This window comes from Tachysurus fulvidraco, chromosome 17, assembly GCF_022655615.1.
Source record: "Tachysurus fulvidraco isolate hzauxx_2018 chromosome 17, HZAU_PFXX_2.0, whole genome shotgun sequence".
Taxonomy (NCBI): domain Eukaryota; kingdom Metazoa; phylum Chordata; class Actinopteri; order Siluriformes; family Bagridae; genus Tachysurus; species Tachysurus fulvidraco.
In genome coordinates this window covers 11,632,600-11,654,391 of record NC_062534.1, presented here as the reverse complement: position 1 = coordinate 11,654,391, position 21,792 = coordinate 11,632,600, and the positions used below count along the sequence as shown (strand labels likewise).

At 38.6% G+C, this 21,792-nt stretch overlaps 1 protein-coding gene across 3 annotated transcripts in view; it reads left to right on the top strand.

The window, feature by feature from the left end:
- Positions 1 to 21,792, top strand: part of ebf1a (EBF transcription factor 1a) — a 101,974-nt gene that overhangs the window by 462 nt on the left and 79,720 nt on the right. For all 3 annotated transcript variants that reach the window (XM_027135639.2, XM_027135640.2, XM_027135638.2), the window contains exons 1-6: positions 1 to 236; positions 1,023 to 1,179; positions 2,097 to 2,160; positions 3,130 to 3,185; positions 9,479 to 9,552; positions 14,723 to 14,791. The exon at positions 1 to 236 is cut by the window's left edge. In XM_027135639.2, the coding sequence (XP_026991440.1) occupies positions 106 to 236; positions 1,023 to 1,179; positions 2,097 to 2,160; positions 3,130 to 3,185; positions 9,479 to 9,552; positions 14,723 to 14,791 (551 nt within the window). In that variant the 5' untranslated portion in view covers positions 1 to 105. The remainder of the gene's footprint in view (positions 237 to 1,022; positions 1,180 to 2,096; positions 2,161 to 3,129; positions 3,186 to 9,478; positions 9,553 to 14,722; positions 14,792 to 21,792) is intronic.

Here is a 21,792-nt window from a genome sequence, read left to right as displayed (position 1 = left end):
TCTAGTTGGCTTTTTCTGTCTTTATTTGTATCTTTTTTCTCCTACGGATCGACAGAGAAGCAGCAGAGGACTGTAAGATTGACAGGGAGAGAAAAGTCCGCGTTCATGTTTGGGATTCAGGAGAGCATCCAGAGGAGCGGGAGTAGCATGAAGGAGGAACCGATCGGCGGTATGAACGCGGTGCGCTCTTGGATGCAGGGAGCCGGTCTACTGGACGCCACCACCGCCGCACAGAGGTAAGACAGGGAGCGCGGGGGACCAAGGCAATGATTGAGGATTTCCCTGTTTCCCATCTCAGCGTCGCGGGACCACACCACAGTGCCTTGTGCACATGTTTGACATCTTCATCCTGAGGCCGGCCAGCGTCTTCCTCTTGCTCCTGCAATACAGAGTTAGGGCTAAAGAAAGACCGTGTTGATTTTTGTACCGCTCTGAACCATTCGTTGAATTCGAGCTGTAAACATACAAATATAGCGTATTTTCATTGCCATATTATATATAGATTAGAATACATGGAAAATAAATTCACACAACTGTTGATTCTTAATTTATGTTGACTATCCGAAATCATCTTTTTATAAGCCTGCACTTTCCAGCAAAAACTGGAAATATATAACACCTTCCATGTAAATTATAAACTCCTATCTGAAGCACAAGCTGATTTAGTTGTCAAGAATCGAAATAAAACGTATAAATAAATCGAATTATAACGGAATAATTCCGTAGCAAAAGTGAGAAGTAATTCAAGTAAATATGTGTAAATAATTAAATAGCTATTTAATGACAAGAAATAAAGATTTGATCATATTGACAGTTCCAGCATTATGGGAAGCTTGTGAACGAACTGGTTACAGAAGAAACCTTATCTAAATATCCCATACAGAGAATTTCATAAATAGTTTTATTTAATGATTGTAAAATTTAAAACAATGCATCTTTATATTGAGCCATGTGTGCCAGTTTTCCTGTAGGCTGTGTGTAGCCTTATGCCTCTCTCTCTTCCCTTCTCTTTACCCGTGCAGTGGTGTAGGTTTGGCCCGAGCTCACTTTGAGAAGCAGCCTCCTTCAAATCTGCGCAAATCCAACTTCTTCCACTTTGTGCTGGCTCTGTATGACAGACAGGGGCAGCCCGTGGAGATTGAGCGCACTTCTTTCGTTGGATTTGTCGAAAAAGAAAAGGCAAGTGCTATTTTCATCCCCAAATAAAATATGTGGCTTGGCGCCTTTGAAAGTTTTCAAAACAATCAATTATTTAAAGTGTTTCCCTTATTTATTTTCCTCCTCGATGCACATCATAAACGACATTTATTTTGCACCATAATATTACCCAAACGTTGATATGTTAAAAGAGTTAAAGGTGCATGAACAGATCACCTGACTGTTAAATGAGTAACATGGATGTCAGTATAAAAGGCGATATTAAATGGCTGGAAATGCGGATTTTCTCCTTTTAACACTATTATATTGTCTTCTATTAAATGATTTATTCTAAAGCTCTATTCGCTGATCTGCAGTCTGACTCTGTTTGTCATTATTGATTTATTAGCCAAACTCAGATTTTTTTATCTCAATAAAAGCTGCTTTCGTAATAGGTCTCTGTAGAATTAACCGAGCTTTAATGAATTAAGGGGTCAGTGCAATGTTTTAAAAAATAAAAATACCGTTTTTTAAATCTTTTTAAATTCTATCGCGTGAATTTATTTTAATCTGAAAATAATAACAATTTGAACGCGTTGAATTGTGTTACGTTTTTATTTCATTATGCTGTAACATGATTATCCGTTGCTTTATTTTAACTGTAATGTGTCTGCTTCTGGTTTAAACCTTCTCCAGTGTGTTGGTGCTGGTTTGTTCTAAGTGATTAAGTGTAAGTGAGTAAGTGTGTAATACACATGTCTAACTGGCACTGGATAATAAACACCACGCTGTAATGTTCATTTAACAAAATTCAGGTATTTTCTGGGATGACACTTAAAATTTAATTCATCTTATATATTTTCACTTGCAAGTCAACATTTATAGCACATGGGAACAGACCTGCGTCTGGCTGCAGGATTGAGGAAATCGTTTGTACAAATCTATATTTATTTGTGTAGGAACCGACCGGTGAAAAGACAAACAATGGCATTCATTACAAATTGCAGCTTCTCTACAGTAACGGTAAGTGTTTAAATCTGTGCTGTTATTATTATTATTATTATTATTATTATTATTATTATTATTATTATTATTGTTGTTGTTGTTGTTGTTGTTTTTACTAAAATTATTATTAACATTATTGTTGTTGTTGTTACTAAAATTATTATTATTATTATTATTATTATTATTATTATTATTATTATTATTATTATTATTATTATTATTATTATTATTTTACCTAAACCTAACCTGTATGTAGCTTATTTGCAGTAATCACGTTTAGTAGTAGGCCAGTATCCCCGACCCATTACTAATAATGTTTACTTAACCTCATTACATTAGACGCATAAAGTCCCCGATTTAGGATTCAGTAGCAGCATCAGAAGTCTATAATTTTTATTTAGTTAAAAGTTATTAAAAGGCATAGATCAGACTGAATTAGAAAGTTAATGCTCTAGTCGTGTTTTGTTTGTTTGTTTGTTTGTGGCGTCGAATTTAAAGATACGATTTTATAGCTTGTATACTCTCAAATATAACGAGGTTATAGAATAATCTTAGATAATATTGTACTGTTAAAGTCGCCGTTTCCTTTTCTTTAATCATAAACCAGCTGTCGTAAATACACCTTTTATTTCTCCTGTACTCTCTTTAACCCCGCGATGGAAATAAACTTCCTCATTGGAGTTTAGTTTCTTTTGCACAATTTAAGAAAAAAAAAGTTTTAGCCTATTTTTTGAGGGGGAAAAAACAAATATTTTTTTGAAAAAAGTACAAATTCATTCAGCACAGCAGGAATATTTTAATTGTCAGATTCCGCTTATATAATAGTGATTTTGTTGTCTCTAAAACTCTGTTTTAAGTTTAAGTAAAATAATTTTAATCTTATCATGCTTTATTCTCTCTGTAAATGTATCTGTGAATACAGTAGCAGTGCATAAATATCTGCCTGTGGTGGGTTTTACTCAGTACATGTTTTTCTTTTGCACACAGGTATAAGGACAGAACAAGACTTCTATGTACGATTGATTGACTCCATGACAAAACAGGTAAGGCATTATATTAAGAAAACAGTTTCAGGTTGACGAAGGATCAGGAAATATTAGAAATGTGTGTGTGTGTGTGTGTGTGTGTGTGTGTGTGTGTGTGTGTGTGTGTGTGTGTGTGTGTGTGAGAGAGAGAGAGAGAGAGAGAGAGAGAGAGAGAGAGAGAGAGAGAGAGAGAGAGAGAGAGAGCATGTGTTTTGGAGTATTTGATATGTTTGCACTGCAGTGAGTTTAGGAGTTATGCTGTATAGTGTGCCTTAGGGGAATGTGTGAAACTAATCATGTCTAAATATGACATCCTTTCTCTGGGAAAGCATTTAAAATGACTGATGTTTTAAGAGTGTGTGTTCACACTAGGGCAAACATCTCTGACACATTACCTTATTGCAATGTCTTGCTGAAACTTTACCTTACAGTCTGTGCTCAGAATGCTCCCACTTGCTGCTTTTTGTTTCTGTTTGCATGTACTCAGGAAGTGGATATCTGTTGAAAAGTGTTTTTGCATAGTCACTTTTTTGTATGTATTCTTAGTCACCATATATTTACTATGGAATGTAACTAAGTGCAGATCGTCTTTGAATTGCACAAATAGTGCATTTTTCCCTAAGAGCAGTATCGCTCTCCAGGTACAAGTGTACATCCAGATAAAAATCTTGTAAGATGGCACATTTTCTACAGTGCATTTAGGCAATTCTATATCTAGAAAAGATATAGAATATTAGATACTTAGAAATAAATATTAGAATACTTGTTACATCACAAAGAATAAACTTTAGCAATGTTCCAGCTGCAGATGTGGCTTCTGGAGAGAAAACATGCGTTTCTGTCACCTTGCATGTTTGTTGGTGGAGTGGATGTGTGTGAAACTATCAGGTAATTAGCATGTACTATTTAGTTCTGACACACCCAAAGAGCGACAGTCTGAACATTTAGCACTTCATGTACAGTCAGTAAGTGAGCACTCTGTGTGTGTGTGTGTGTGTGTGTGTGTGTGTGTGTGTGTGTGTGTGTGTGTGTGTGTGTGTGTGTGTATGTGACACAGCTAACAATGACCAACTGTCCTATAGTTAGCTAGAAACCTTTGTGACATATTTGGTTACCCAGACTTTTTTTAAAATAGTAACTCACTACATGTGTACATTATTTAAACATTTAAACTCCCAGGATGGATCTGCATTCATTTCGTATTAGTTTCAATGTACGTATGCATCAATTATAGTCGTTATTAAAGAACACTCATGCATAATAATAATAATAATAATAATAATAATAATAATAATAATAATAATAATATATTTATTATTATAATTATATGTATTATTTTTGTTATTATTATTGTTACTACTACTACTAAATATTAACCAAATGTTAAGGTGAGTAAAGCTTGAATTTGAAATTGACCTTTTAAAATTTGTAAGTTCATGTAGAAAAATGGTAATTGTGTGCATTTTTGTGCAGGCCTGATCACTCAGACCACCTGTTCACTTTAGAATGGCCACTTCATAATCCACTAAAATCTGTATTAATAATAATAAAAAAAAAGTCCAGTCCTAAATATTTAAGAGTGTCACATTGTGAAAAATTCAATAAGAATTATATTTTATATTTAGAAAATTATACATTTTAGATATTGTGTTTTTTAAGTATTTTAAACCAGATAACATTGTCGATAATTATTTTTGCCAGGGTGTAGGTGTGGCTGTGTATGTGTGTGTGTGTGTTTGTGTGTGTGTGTGTGTGTGTGTGTGTGTGTGTGTGTGTGTGTGTGTGTGTGTGTGTGTGTGTGAGGCAGATTTATATGTAGGTGAAAACCAGGGGTGTTATGCTGGAGGAGCAAATACAGAGGCTGAAAGACGGGCCCACTCCTCACTTCAGGGCGGCCCTCAATAAAAAGCCATTTATCTCACCTCTGCTGTCCCAACCAAGCATATATTTCACTGTGTGATTTACGGGTGTTTCAGTAGACCACCACAATACCTGTTAATGATCTGGCGGTCACTGAGAGAGAGAGAGAGAGAGAGAGAGAGAGAGAGAGAGAGAGAGAGATAGAGAGAGAGGGTTAGTGCATCATAATTTGGTATCAAAGATGCCATGTTCATATAAAATACCTCTGAAATGTCCCTAGGGTTTTGTCAAGTCAAATATATTGTATAGGTAAGTTTCACAGGACCCCATTCTCTAAGCTTTGCCTCAATTTATAGATTTACATATGAAAGAATTATCTGAAATAAAAATCACAGCATGATTTGTACAAATATATTGATCGGCCCATTGTCAATGGTCTAACTGAGTAATTTATAGTCTGAAAAAACTTATTTTCATTTCCAAGAACTAAAGCCTAAGGCTAGTAATAATTTCTTAATAAACAACAAAATAAATTACAACAAACAAAATGAAGGTTTATAGGAAAGCTATAGGTCAAGAATTATATTATATTATAACTATATCCTATATAATTCTTATCATTCACATTTTTCGTTATTGCCCCCTCTATGGTTTGGTCATTATTTTAACGTGTTTGTGTTTTTGCTCCATCCTCCATCACATAAAGACTAGGAATTTGGCTTATGATGGAACTTGAATCTGTCTGTAAACTCATTTCTCTGAGCTCTCCCCTAACCACGTTGTGGTAAGACTCAGGCGTTGCGATGTGTTTAAAACATCCCATTAAAAGGCCATAACTCGGTACAGACTGGCTACAGAACCAGTGGGCTCTTGCAGTCTGGCTTCGTCCCAACAGTGCGCCACTCTTACATAGCAGGTTTATGGAGTTGTTCGACATGCACTTCTCATTAGCACTGGGTGAGAGCTGCCTCCTGAGAATCACTCACTGGCAATGGAGCGAGTGTGTGGAGTACATGTGGAAGAGTGACATGACATAAGGAAAATAATGATAGGATGGCAACTTGGGCACAGCAAAATATGATAAACCTGTGTAAAGCTGTTCTGTCTGACATACTGCACCACATCACATACCTGCTCCCAAACACACTCTCAGCAAGCCGGTGGGAAACAAGAGAGAAACAGAAGGTGTCAGGTTGACAAGCCATATTTGTGATCAGTGCTTAAGTCTGAGACATACCTGTTAAAGACAGTGGAAAAGGGTCTTCCCATTTTCTCTTTGTCTGCTTTTCTCTCTCTGCTTCTCAACAGCTGAGCCACAGAACAAAGGGAAATCACCCATACACATGCCGTCACACTCTGCACCTGACATGTTTGCAAGTGACGTTAACAAAGAGGGAAATGTGTTTTCATGTATTTCTACTGAATTGTTTACATGCCTCAGATATAGTTGTCACTTCAAGGCAATGGAGGCGGACTGCGAATGAGACATGAAGCGAGGTTTGCGCAAAATGAAATATGTATTAAAAGCTGCGTCAGGGCCTAATGAAAGATTCACAGAAGTCTTGGCGACAAGCATGCATGTTCCATGTTTTCCCGGGCCTCTTTAAGGAGCTCTTTGTTCACACAGCTCTAGGCCAGAGCTGGTAGGTACACCCCAACTCCCCTGTTGCTTATGGTTGTGTGTGTGTTTGCATGTTTCAGAGCTCAGCCAGAGCTCCAAATGAAAATGTGTATTGAGGAAAAGACTAAGCTGCTCTCACTATGCCAAAGTTTCCCAGAGAATGACTGATTCTCAGATAGACCAGGCAAAACCTCATGCTTCCATTCATTAGAGATCTGAAGTGTGATGGCATTAATGTGATGTTCCACTAGTGCAAAAAACTTACACAAATCTCTTGTTTGGAATTGATGATGGACATGAATCACTCCTGTGCTTGGTCTGTTGCCACAAAACGATAACATGACTAACATGCAATTATTTAGATGTTTACAATTAGGAGTCTCCAAAGAAATGAGTAATTAAACCTACCTTACAGTATGGTGGGAAGTGTGAAGGGGCTTGTATTGTTGGTCCTTTAGCCTGTTGGGAAAAAAATGAATTAAATAAATAGTTGATTCCGATGCAGCTAAGTGTTAGCATATCACTGTAGCATTTTTGTAAGTCAGGATTGACTTACAAAGACTCAGCATTTCATTGACATGTTAAAGATGATGTCTCAGGTGAGAAGGTACACCTTCAGAAGGTTACACAGTCATTGTTTTGGTATACTGAGCAAGACATATGAGGAAAAATTGACAAACTATTTTTGGTGTTATTCCTAGCACTATGCACAAGGTAGTGTTATGTTAGATGAAAGTCTGTTAGATGCATCTTGTGTGATAAATGGAAGACATTACTTATTAAATGAATGTATGGCAAGGTAGAGGACGTGTCTGTATCTATATGGCCTGCCCTACGTTCTAGTACTTCCTCTGTGTTTCTGGGAGAGCCTGAGGGTCAGAGCTTTGGCTCAGACAGTGATGCATGCTACCACACTTTTAGAAGACCTTGACCCTTATTTCCACAATGCAGAAACCAAACGCATGCTCCTGATCAGCAACGTCCTCCAGCTGTAACAATAGGACATAACTAAATACAAAGGAAATGATTTTGGGGACTAATTGAAAAAGGCTTGTACAGTTGTGACAGGAACCGTTTCTCGTTAACGGCTATTGCTCATGCGTGCATGTGCGTGCGTCTGTGTGTGTGTGTGTGTGTGTATGTGTGTGTGTGTGTGTGTGTGTGTGTGTGTGTGTGTGTGTGTGTGTGTGTGTGTGTGTGTGTTTGTATGTATGTTTGGGCTAGGGTAAGTGATTCATGGCTGTGAAGGACATGTTGTGTGGAAATGGAAGGGTGGAAACAAAGCTGAGGTTTTTTGGATGAAGTGTTGACTTGGCCAGATGGCTTGCTATGCTCCAGTCTGGCAGCCCAACTGCTCACCACACACACACACACACACACACACACACACACACACACACACACACACACACACACACACACACACACACACACACACACACACACACACACAGAGAGAGAGAGAGAGAGAGAGAGAGAGAGAGAGAGAGAGAGAGAGAGAGAGAGAGAGAGAGAGAGATACGCATCCACACTCTTTCACTCAGCAATTTCATTCTAGGTGAAATTAGACAAATTCAAGCAAAAATCTGTCACACACACACACACACACACACACACACACACACACACACACACACACACACACACACACACACACACACACACACACACACACACACACACAAGCAGGGTGTGGTGCTCCAATAATTGGGGGCTGAAACATCTTCCATGTTTATAATTCAATATAATCCAAGAATACTTCAGCACATTTCCCTGAGGGTTTGAAACTCCGGCCAGATGCCTTTGTAGGGTGCCCTCTATTACACAGCACTCTGTGATGTCCAGCCATCAAACCAGTTTTCAGAGCCTTATTTTAATTCGTCTTGCGAACAGGAAGGTATGATAGAATGATAACATTGCCTGCAGTTTGTTTCTCAAATGCATTCTTGTGGAAATGAACTCAGATCATTTTTACCACCATCTTCACTTTACAAATGTAATTCCACTTGTAAAACTGTCACCAATTATCATAAACATTTGATTGGATAAAATCAAGCACACCAAAACCTTAAAATATGAATGTCAAATAACTACATTAGTAGCTTTACTGATTGCATCCCCTTTGTTTGAGCCCACCTTTTCTCCTGAATTTGTGATATATACAGGATTCATACTGATTAAAAGTTTAAAGTCTTCTATACTCAGAATGAAATTTTAAAGCAGATGCTTAGCATGAGTCAACATCCTTTCGGCCTGCTGCGTGCTGAAGCAATTTTCCACAGCCGTGGTAAAATGGGCATTAATTGGCCCACTGAGAACCTGGCAAGGCCAAATATGGACCTCCCTCCATACTGTTCCAAAACTCAAGCCTTCCCACAATGCACTGTGCCACTGTGATGGATTGATTAGTTGTAATAAAGGGAGGTCTCTGTAATTCTGTGCACACAGCAGGCAGAACAACATGTCCCAAGCCCGGGATGCTGGAATGCTCCAGTTCATTCCCATGACACATGCGGTCATTTGGTGAAAGCTTTCTGCCAGATGGAATAAGGTTCACATTAAGTTTTGTAGAAGACTGTGTGTGGGTGTGAGAGAGAAAAATAGTGTGGAGATATGTGGTTTTGTGTTTGGTGTGATGTTTCATGTAATGTTTTGTTTCAGAGAAATGGTGCCAGTATAAACGCAATTCTTCCCATTGTTCACTCTCTTAACCCCAGACATTAGTCATAACCTTTCTGCATATTTACAAGCACCGTATCCGTACTGGGGGGGGGGGGGGGGAGTAACTTGTCTGCATCTACTGAACAATGTTTTCTTTCACTCCCCACAGCCTATTATTTATGAAGGTCAAGACAAGAATCCAGAGATGTGCCGGGTGCTGTTGACACATGAGATCATGTGCAGGTATGACATCTTTCTCTCTTCTCTCTATTACATTCACCACTATACACTTTAAACCTGTGTGCTCACCCTTGGTTCACAACGACATTGATCTCTACTGAACTGAACACTGGGCATGTCCACAGATCTCAGGGTTTCCTGCTTAGCATTAGCTAATTGAAAGAAATTTTCCAACATAACATTACCCTTTACTCTTTCTGTACTTTTACTGCTTTTCTAACGTACCATGAACATTAATCAACACATTTCTGTTTACTGTGAAAAACCTATCTATGTTCTTTACTTTATACCAAATAGAAAAAAGTTTTTGCAAATTAAGCACTTCATAATTGCATTTATTTTTACTTTCAGAGATAGGACTACATGTTTAGAGAAAAGTAATGCATTAGTGTGGGTATTATATATAAAAGTGGAGTCTGCTTTCCTGAGAGAGTCTGCTGAGAGAGTCTGCTGTCCTGCATATTTTACTTTCATCTACGCTATCATTCAGGCATATTCCAGTCATTTATCACTGTCCGAAACAGGTCCAGATAGGTCATAGCAGCCTGTGTCTTATCAGGAAGATCTGGCCCTTCTACCCAAACAGTTCTTAAAGTTTCCTTCTTCAAACAGATACAGCTTTATCTATGAAGTTGCCAAAATGTCAAACAGAGCTTCTACTCTCAGAGGCTGGGATTCTGATGCCAGTGACGGTAGACCTAATTAACCTGTTGTTACTGTTATTAGAAAGATACACCTGAGAAAGTACATTTTGTATACCCTTTCTGTGATGGGGAACGAGTAGAGGATTGATGAGAAATGAAGGAAGGATGCACCTCAATACAGCCAACTTAAAGGTCCAGTGTCCATCCACATCTCTCTCTCTCTCTCTCTCTCTCTCTATATATATATATATATATATATATATATATATATATATATATATATATATCTCGCTTCATCCTCCATCTCTATCCAGGTCAACCACTTTCTGCTCTGGGAGGGGAGAGTCAGAGAAAGGCATGCACCTTTAATTAAAATCAAAAGATGAATTCATTGCACTTAAAACTAGGTTGTAGAGATGGGCTCTCATCTATTTTTGGCTGAGGTAGAGAGCATTTGCACAGTTTTTCTCCTAAAAATATCCTACTCATGCTTGGTTAATTAGGACAAGGAAAAACTCATTACTCAATGAGAATCTTCATGTTATTCCTCTGTTAATGAATGCAGGTTGCTTTGAGTTTTGACAGTGAAGCATGTGAGGGAGCAGGGGCCCTCTTTTTCCGCTCTGTCTCTCTCTCTCTCTCTCTCTCTCTCTCTCTCTCTCTCTCTCTCTCTCTCTCTCTCTCTCTCTCTCTCTCTCTCTCTCTCTTTTTATATCCATTTAATGGCAAATTGGCATAAACTAAACAAAAAGACTGTTGCCAAAACATTAAGTAGGATAAAGAAAAAAAAACTAAGAAACTTGAGATAATGAAATAAAAAAATATATTTTTCTTCTTTTTATTTATTTATTTATTTATTTATTTATTTATTTATTTATTTGTTTGTTTGTTTGTTTGTTTGTTTGTTTGTTTGTTTGTTATTTCAATTAAAATTTGGTATTGTGTGATAGGGTGTCTTTTTAAAGTTTCAAAAAATCTTTTCTAAAGCCCTATACTTTCTGTAACCCTATACTACAGTATTTAGGGTTTCCACTGCTTTAAGTAACCTACCTTCTTAATGGAAGAAATTGCATTTGTCATATTATTTAAATATTATTTTTTGTGTATGTGGTCATTCACTATAAATTTTGTAAGGCTGTCAGGGCTAGTGTTTTTTACAAATGAAATTTTTGTTTACACTAATCAGCCATGACTAACACTGACAGGTTACGTGAATAAAATTGAAGCAGGACAAATGGGCAAGTGTAAGGATCTGAGCAACTCTGACAAGGGACAAGATGTGTTGGCTGGACTGGGTCTCTGTAGGTTTTCTCTCTATGCAGTTGTTAATTCCTATCAAAAGTGGCCTAAGCTAGGTCAACCAGGGAACCACCGGTCATTGATGAGCCCAGCTTGTCCAGTCCTACAGAAGATCTACTGTAACACAAATTGCTGAATTGCTTTAATGCTGGTTAGGACAGAAAAGTGTCCTAACACTAGCCCTGACATTGCTCTTGCTGCTTATAAGGTATTCATGCCTAATATTATATGTTACTTTGCAGACTGCTTCACACAGCCCTTCCTGGCAAAGATATTCCTTAGTGGCAGTGGCCTCTTTCAGCAGAATAATGCACACTGCCATATTGCAAAAAATGGTTTAAGGAACATGACAAGGTGTTGACTTGGCCTCCAAATCCCCAAAATTTTGGACTGTGCATCAGTAGAACTTACTGGACAAACAAGTCTTACTACTTGTCTACTTACAGGATTTAAAAGATCTACTGCTAACTTTGTGGTGCCAGATACCACATTTCACCATCAGAGGTCTTGTGGAGTCCATACCTCTGGATCAGAGCTGTTTAGCAGCACAAGGGAAGCTACACGATTTTAGGCAGAAAGTCTTAATATTATGGCTGATCAGAGTTTGTAATTATTGATGAAATCTTTCATCATAGCACAGTGCATCAGATAGTAATTAGTGGAGGTGAAACTTTACAGCCTTTTTCAATATCAGGGACATTCATGCTAGTATTTTGATATTTGTACTTTTGTAGCTGTTGAGGTTTCAGAAATCCTATACTGATGCTTTTAGTTGGATTATGCATCTCCACACATTCCAAACAAATAAAAATCATAGGTGTAATTACATTGTGGAATTTCTTCAGCCAATTTTTAATTGGTGGTTTAAAAGTGTTTAACAGTGTGATTTTCTTGCTTTGTCCGCCAATTCTTTTTTTTCCAAACTCCTTCCATTAAGCAAAATAATTACAAAGAATAATATTGCCATGCACTTCTACAAACACATTGAGCTCTCTTTGGTTAGTTACCTTCTGTGCTATGTGACCCCACTGGAACAGGCACAAGCCTGTAAGGTCCAGCAGGCATGTGTTAGAAGCACACACAAAGACCTCCTCATTTGTCTCTATTGTGTCTCACTCTGAGTCTCTCATAATAAGCCAAAAAAGAAAACACAAAATTTATAAACAGACTCCTCTGTTCTCTCTCTCTCTCTCTTTTGCTCTCTTTCTCACTCGCTCCTTCCGCCGTCTGTTACTGAGCTCCTCTGCTGAGCCTGCACTGCAATAGAGGCACAATTACCAGTCTGTGATTAGGCTGTTCTTCATTAATCAGGGCTGTTAATTGCCGCACAGGTTTGCCATTAGCCATATGGCACGGCACACACGAGACAGAGGCTCAGTGCCTTTTCCCATCCAATACCAGTGACAGGCAATACAAGAAACAATTGCTCAAAAGCAACAGTGCAGTCTTCATGACAGAGCTCCAGCTTTTCAGATACATAGATTCATAAGGGTTCGCTTTGGTCAAGTTTTACAGCTTTTCGGTTTGGACTGTTACCCAATCGCAGAGCAGATCCATAGTCACAAGTAATAGATATGAGTGCATGTCTTGGGATGGGTCGGTCCTAATGGCATCAAGAAAGGCCACATCCTGGTAATCATGTGCTGCAATTTGGATTTAACTTCTTTAAATGCAGTGGCAGGAGGAAACACTCAAGATTAAAGATACGCCGTGGTGGGTCCACTGGGACGGAGCGGAGAAGATAAAAGCCCAAAACAAAGCTTCAGAATTGCCTGTACTAATTAGCATAGTTTTTGTGTAGGGGGTGAACGTGGGGTGGGGGAGTGCTGATTATGTCCTCCCATGGGTGCTGGCTGATGATTGGATTATTGGAATATAGAAAGTCGCATCATTCTATACCACTCTCCCCACCCTCCTCCTCTCCTTTCCCAGCATGCTTTACTCTGGCGATCCATGGGGACCTGAGTGTGACCCACTTATGAAAGAACAGCACTAAAGACATGAGTACACTCAAAAGAGAGGAGGAGAGAAGACAAAAAGAGGGATGTGGAAGGAGGAAAAGAGAAGACAAGGGTACATGAGACTAAGAAAAAGTAAACAACCAAACAAAATGACACTTGGTCATGCAAGAGCTATCTATTGATGATTCATAACCTCCCAAAGAGCCTGACACAACCTGAGCTGTGATTAGAGCACACCCTCATAGCCTCTGTGTCTTTTCTCTGATTTTCTTGAGCCTCTCCCCTGACTTACCAATGCATGTCTCTGTGAGATTGCCAGTATGTATAAATGAGGGATATTCGGGGGGTCTGAAAAACAAGACGAGGTCAAGCTGGGACTGCTTTATCGCACTAATCAGGCCTGTAGCCCCTCACTCACAAAGCTGATGCTATCACATGACTCCTTTCTCTCCAGCCCCCTCTGCCATCTGTGCAGAGAAACGTGAGCCCAGTGCTCCACCTGCTGCACCACAACATCCCCCACCTACAGGGAACACAGAGCCCTGACCTTCCTCATCTCGCCTCCTCCTCCTCTACTCTCCTCTCACTCTCATCAGCTTCCTCATTGTGTTTGATTTAGCAAAAGAAGCCATTATTTCTGATGCTTTTTAGAATTGAAGTGAAGTTTGTCCAGTCTTTATTTTGTAATGATATATATGACATACATTTTAAGCATTACTTACAGATAATATAGTCAAAATCAATATAATTTTTAGCATGCATTTTCAGAATATATATTATTATTTATAATAATAATAATACTAATAATAACAACAATAAATTAAATAATAATAATAATAATAATAATAATAATAATCCTTTTACTCCTTATATTTGCCCAGTTATCTGTTTGTGTAATTAAATATATTAATTATATTATATTTATTATATTATTTGTTATATTATATTATCTTTTATTCACAACTTTTTAAAGGCAAACAAAAAAATTGCTTGTTCATCATTATCTGTTCATTATTGCACTTCTTTGTGTGTGTGTGTGTGTGTGTGTGTGTGTGTGTGTGTGTGTGTGTGTGTGTGTGTGTGTGTGTGTGTGTGTGTGTGTGTGTGTGTGTGTTGTTAGGGGAATGAAGGGGTACCTTGTAATTACTACCTATAACTGCTTCAGGTCAAATCAAAAATACGTACGAAAGCATGTTAACGCTCTTTTTTCTTTCTTTTTTCTTCCCACACACTCCATCTTCCCCTGCTGTTCCCTGGGTTTCTCTTTAGCCGCTGCTGTGACAAGAAGAGTTGTGGCAACCGCAACGAGACGCCTTCTGATCCCGTCATCATAGACAGGTAAGAGGTGGATTTACACTATTTGGCTGTGATTCTGTGTCTGTGTACATATGTGTGAAATGCAAGCAACCATTGTCCACTTTTTACTAGTGCTTTGTGTGTGTGTGTGTGTGTGTGTGTGTGTGTGTGTGTGTGTGTGTGTGTGTGTGTGTGTGTGTGTGTGTGTGTGTGTGTGTGTGAGAGAGAGAGAGAGAGAGAGAGAGAGAGAGAGAGAGAGAGAGAGAGAGAGAGAGAGAGAGAGAGAGAGAGAATGAGTATGTTTTGTATGTAAGATTAAAAAAACTAAAAAAAAACATTGCATTGCCTATGGAGGTGATGAGCTGATGCCCTTTTTGGTGGATGGCCACTTCAGAAAGTATTGAAAAGCGCTGAACTATCTGTCATATTTATTTCAATGAGCCATTATTACAGTTTATGAGCAAGAGAGACACTCACTCCAGCACTTACACACCCACAATCATTAGTAGTGTAGTGTGAGAGCTCGCTCTCTGCCTCCATGGCTTTTTACAGAAAACATCTGTCTAATCAAAGCCTGCAGTTCAAAGCACTCAGCATCACTTGTGAAGACCAAAACAGCTTTGTTTGATTTGTGTGAGGGAAAGAAGCATTTGTTTACAGAAGACTCATTGCACAAATGAAACCAGTAGCAGGAACAGGTTGAACCTGTGCTTTAGGCCACTAGGTTCAGTGGTGTGTATCTCCTGTTCATATTCTTATTAACCCACTCAGCCCTATATTAAGGCCTTGAAACCTGTGTGTAAATTGAAGACAGACAATGTCATCACAGACTCGACCAGAGTTCTTTCGTCAGTCAGAAGAGTCTTACAATGATTCCCCTATTAGAGTTGATAAACTATAAAACTGTTTTACAGATTTCTGAATAATACACTCTAATTGGCTGTGGTATGAACCACTAGAGTCAAAGTACTCAAAAGCAGCTTTAAAAACACTGCTCTGTACATCACCATCAACAAAAATGTTGGATGAGAAATGATATGTATAATAATATCACAATGCAAGAAACCGTGCAGCATGAGAACTAATTTTGGTGACATTTTTAAGGTAGTTTGTTATCGGTAAGAAATAATTCACACTGCCAAATTTGTTGGAATCCCCAAACCTCTTGTCTTTCACTGGAAACAAATGGCTATGCTCTAAAACAATGTGGAATTTTGATCTGTCCAGAAAATGGTCAACACAGAAGGACTCCTTAAGGAATGTTTTGGAGGTTGTGGAGTAAAGGAAAGGCAATAACGAAGGAAAGTTTAGAGTTGAAGTCGAGGGCAGATGTCTACACAAGAGTTTGTCATTTGTGTCCGTGTGTTTATGTGTTAATGAGCCATGGTGCTATCAGATGAACACAGCTGTCGTTGTTTCACTCAGACTGTATCTGTGTGGAGAGCTGTTGGTGAGAAAGGATTCTACCTGGATGCTGGGTGTGTGTGAGTGTGTGTGCGTGTGTATCGAGCTCATTTCTGCTCCACTGGGCCAGAACACTTCACAGTTCACAGAGACAGCTGCACCCTCACTATGCCACATGGCCTCACCTCCACCCAATGCACATACACACACTCACACTCACATGCACACACACACACACACACACACACACACACACACACACACACACACACACACACACACACACACACACACACACACACACACACACACACACACTTCTCTCTTGCCCATCACTGCCAACTTTTCTTAACTGTTGTCCTCCATTCACTCATTTCTTGCACTGCACCAAATCATTTTTTCTTCCCTTTTATGTTTCATAGCTATAAGAGTGAAGGTGCTGAAGGTGCTATAAGCAGATTCCCCAGCTGTGCTCTGACCCAGCATGGCTATCCCTGGGCTCAGGTGAGAGCACAGTCCGTTGACTGCAAAAGAGAAAAAGAATTAAATAACAGTTACTCCTCCATCACTGAGTGCCTACAGGACTGGAAAATAGGTCAAGTAAAAAGAGAGCAAGAATAAAGAGATTTAAAGCCTTCGATTATAATCTTCAGCAATGTTGCCTTCAAGTAAACACACACCAAATGCAAATGCATCCAAAATATGAATTCAATCCTCTGTTTCACCTCCAATGTTCTTTAGTTGAATAAATAAGAGCTCATTAGTGTGCTCTTGTTTCAAACAGCTGATTAGGTTTTACAGCAGTAATTAGCCAAGCTAGCACTAATTCCTCTGGAAGAGTAATGAAAATCATTTCCTAATTAGCTTCCTCTCATAAGCAACTGCAATAGGCTGCTTCAACAAAACTGGAGAAATGTCGAATGAATAAAGTCAACTTACGATGCCGTATTAGATTGTTAAATGAACAAATGTGATCTTCGCTGCAGTGCAGGTTCAGTATTTGTGGAAAGCATGCAGAGGTGTGATATCACTTATTTTTGAGGAGGATGTGAAAAATCTGGGCTCAGCTAACTGCCCAGGGCAGAAAGCATATTTTAATTAAGAATGCTTCTATGGAATTAAAAGTAGTCCTTTAACAATTATTCCTGCATTGATTTGCATACATGTGAAAGAAAGCTAAAGTGAACAAGTGATTGACCATCTTATACAACAGATTCTCCTTCACATTCCTCGTCTTTTCTAACTTTTGACTCCTGAATCCATTTAGTGGCTCAGCAAGATTATTTCAAATACTTTAATCTGCTCCCATTGACACAGACACAAAGGGCACTGACATCTAATAGCAGCTCTTTAACTCTGCTTTTCACTACCTCCTGTTTCACCACTATCAGCATCCCCTCCCTCTCTCTTTCTTTCTACTCTTGTGTGTATTGGGAGTAACAGAAGCTCACTAAGCTGTACAGTAGTGCGTAGAGTTGTTGTTCTATCTCCCTGGGAACAATCTACCATGCCATTGATACTCTGTGATTTTCAAGTTCATGTATTAAGGAATAATACAGCAACTATTCTGCAACTCTGGGCCTGCTTGTGACCGTCAACCCTGCTGGTGGGCTTCAAGGGTAGAGATGTGTATGACATCTGGATTTGCACAGAGTCAGGAAATAGGATGAGAGAAACAGTTCAGAGAGAGAGAGAGAGAGAGAGAGAGAGAGAGAGAGAGAGAGAGAGAGAGAGAGAGAGAGGAGAGAGAGAGAGAGAGAGAGAGAGAGAGAGAGAGAGAGAGAGAGAGAGAGAGAGAGAGAGAGAGAGAGAGAGAGAGAGAGAGAGAGAGAGAGAGAGAGAGACATGAGACATGTTGGAAAAGTGGGTCACTGTGCCCTTTGAGTCTAAATTTTTCATGGCTGTCCTTGGCTGCCGACCCACACCCTACTCTTCAAAGCTGGTCACAAGTGATGAGCAAGAAAATGACCAAATTGTGTTTAAAATGAGAGTAGCTCAGGAAATGATGTCACATATTGACCTTTTGTCCTGATGTTTTGTCGTGTGAATTAGCAAACTGCAAAGTTTTCATGGTATAAATACCTTACACCTACACACATACACACACACAATAACCCTAAAAAGGGGGAGCATTTAACAGACTTAGAGAACATATGCTGATGGAATAGAGGAGGGAAAGGGGGAAGGGAGTGTGTGAGAGAGGAAATACAGCAGTGTGTATTATGTTAGTGGATTAACCAGATCGGTTGCAGCGAGCCGTTCCCCACATCAGCGGGAAGAGTACAATCTTAACTGGCTGAAGCGACCATTGTTAGAATAATCCGGTCCAGACTGCAGCCCTATTGTGAGGCAATTAAAGACTGCGAGAGTGTCGAGGGCTGGCTGTGCGTGTGTGTGTGTGTATGTGTGTGTGTGTGTGTGTGTGTGTGTGTGTGTGTGTGTGTGTGTGTGTGTGTGTGTGTGTGTGTGTGTGTGTGTGTGTGTGTGTGTGTGTGTGAAAGAGAGAGTGAGTGAAAACAAAAGCAAGAGCATGTTTTATACAGAGAGAGGATGTTAAAATTTGTGTCACTACTGATGTTAATGTCTAAGAGATGAAGACAGAAGACGAATGACTTTCAGAAAAAAGGAAAGGAAACAGCTCTATGTGTATGTGTGTGTGTGTTCTATGACTGTGTTAGTCTGCACTTCATGTGCGTAACTCTTCAAGATGAGAGACAGGGCTGTCATAGCTGCTGAAAGGTGATGTGCAACAATGAGAGAGAGTGAGAGAGAGAGAGTGTGAGAGAGAGAGGGAGAGAGAGAGAGAGAGAGAGAGAGAGAGAGAGAGAGAGAGAGAGAGAGAGAGAGAGAGAGAGAGAGAGAGAGAGACTTATTTAAGGCTAAGCACTAAAGGAATAATCAAAGCCAACCTCTGCCTTTTCGAGTTAATATAGGGTTAACAATATGCAGTTCACTGTCAACAATCCTATCATCTGCTTGGATGAATTCCAAAGAGGTTTATACAATCCTCTCTGCTCTCCACTCCTCCTGTGTATATGATTCTCACTTACTCTCTGTTTCTCTGTGTGTGTTTGTGTGTGGGTACTTGCTCTGACATTGACAACTCTACCAGTGATTGTCTGTGCCTACTTGTTCTTGCTTAAGTTCGGTCTCCTTCATATACCTCACTCCTCTCTCTAATCTTCCTTCCTTACATAACTCTGTTTATCTACTGTTTTTTTTTTATCTGTACATAATGTAGTCCTACATAAATAATACACAGATTTGTAAGAATTTTCAACAAATGATTAAATAAGTGTGTTTTGGTGTGTGTGTGTGTGTGTGTGTGTGTGTGTGTGTGTGTGTGTGTGTGTGTGTGTGTGTGTGTGTGTGTGTGTGTGTGTGATAGTTTAGATTTGTATTTATTTATTTCATATATTAATATTATTTTGTAGAGTTAGTTGGAGCCTTAGCAGCTTTAATTCTGAAAACACACACACACACACACACACACACACACACACACACACACACACACACACACACACACACACACACACACACACACACACACAGTGTCACACAGTGAAAGCTGAAGAGCTATATTTGTATCTGGTCTGTAAAGATGAATGCATGAATACACACTGCAATCACGTGTCATTGAAGAGCTCCTTAAAGAAACTGCAGTGAATTTCATCAAAGATAAAACATTTACACTTCAATCAATTTAGATTTTCTTTCTTAGTCTGATCTTTTCTGAAAGATTCAAAAGTAATCTTATGTTACCAAACTGATTCTATTGACAGCTCATTGTGTAAGATGTTTGCATTCTGATTGGATGATTGTGAGATTAAATCCCAAACTGCTACTGCTGACTCTTGGAGCAAGTATTGAATCTTCAACTGCAACATAAGGGTGTATTGATATTAGTAAAGAGTGACACACAGTGACGTCATTTGGTCCAAGATGTTTCATTCCCATAATCGCAAAACACCTCATTATATAACCAAAACCAGGCCTTCAGAAAGTACAGTTTTAGATTTCAACACTGGGATGAAAAAACTACAGGGGTTTAAAATCCTGTTTCTACCAGAGTAGTGAAATACTGCAGAGATAAACGAGGAATTTGTCTTAATACATAATTTCTTGCAAAGCTGCTGTGCGTGTAGCGCTGTCTTTTTTTCTTTCACTTTCATAGTCTTCTATTTGTTTATTTTCTTAAATCCTACACACAGAACCTAGAGATATTTTCATCATTGAGAAAGGAGGTCCAGAAGCAATAAGTGTAAACTGAGAAATGAAACTGTAATCACCAAAGAGTCAGCATTATGGAATTTTCCTTGAAATAAAAGAGCCTAAAATATTCTTAAAGTTTCAACATGTTTCACTCACTCACCAGTCAACAATGCTGAAATATAGAAACTTTGGATTTCTTCATTCTTCAAAATCAAGCAAACATATTTAAAGTTCTTCTCCCTTTCACTCTTCTGTGGATTGATGTCCCTGAACATTTCAGTCCAAACTACAAAATATGTTCAGTGCATTTTAGTTTTAGTTTTAGATTGGAGGCACAATATAGAGCAGGATATAATAAAAGGTTTGAGCTAAGGAACAGATCAAGTCCAACTACAATTTTCTCAACAGCAGAAGCACAACTTGTAAGCAATAACATTTCATTCTGATCATTTGTTTATTAATTACTATACAGCATGAACACTGATTATTGAGGCAGTTTATAATTTGCTTTGCAGGGCTAGCAAGATTCCACCTGGCTACATTTTTTGCATTTATATACTTTTGAACATTATTTAATTCCTTGGTTTTACACATATTAGAGGCAGATCTGGCTGTGTTTCATTTCATATGTGACAAACAAAAACAGCCTGCTTAAATATGGAGGATTACAAGAGCTTGTAAACGGATAATTTATAAGATATATATACAGATATAAACCTTTATTATATCTGTGTTTGTAAATAAAGCCACACAAATGTTAGAAAGAAAGAAAAGGAGAAAGAAAATAAAACAAACAAAATGAAAAGAATATGGTTTTCAGGTTAAGCTACAATCCACATTGCCCTCATTCATTCATTCATTCATTCACTCATTCATTCATTCATTCATTTCTCACTGGTCAGGACATCAAACCTTCATTTGCACTCAGTGGACCTTCAGATTAAACATGCATTACCACTGAATATGATCAAATACAGTTTATTAGACAGGTGAAACAAGATTATCATGCAAGAAGTTGCGTTCCATGTTTATTAAAGTGTCTAAATTGTTTATTAGTGTAAAGTCGTTATAATGTTTCAGTGAGCTTTTAGCTTTACCTTTAGCTTACCAGTGCTCCAACCGCTCACATGTAAACTCTTTCTTTTTCTCAGAGGCAATAGTTTTAGCTTTGTTTTTGTGAGGTTTAACTTTATTCTAACTCAGGGTTATTTTGTAATAGTTTTAGATTTTAATAACTAGAATAACAGTGTGTGTGTGTGTGTGTGTGTGTGTGTGTGTGTGTGTGTGTGTGTGTGAGAGAGAGAGAGAGAGAGAGAGAGAGAGAGAGAGAGAGAGAGAGAGAGAGAGAGAAGCTTTTGCTCTGCATGCTTCATGTGTGTGTGTGTGCTTTCTAGATCTAAGTGAGGATGATGAATACTGTTTCC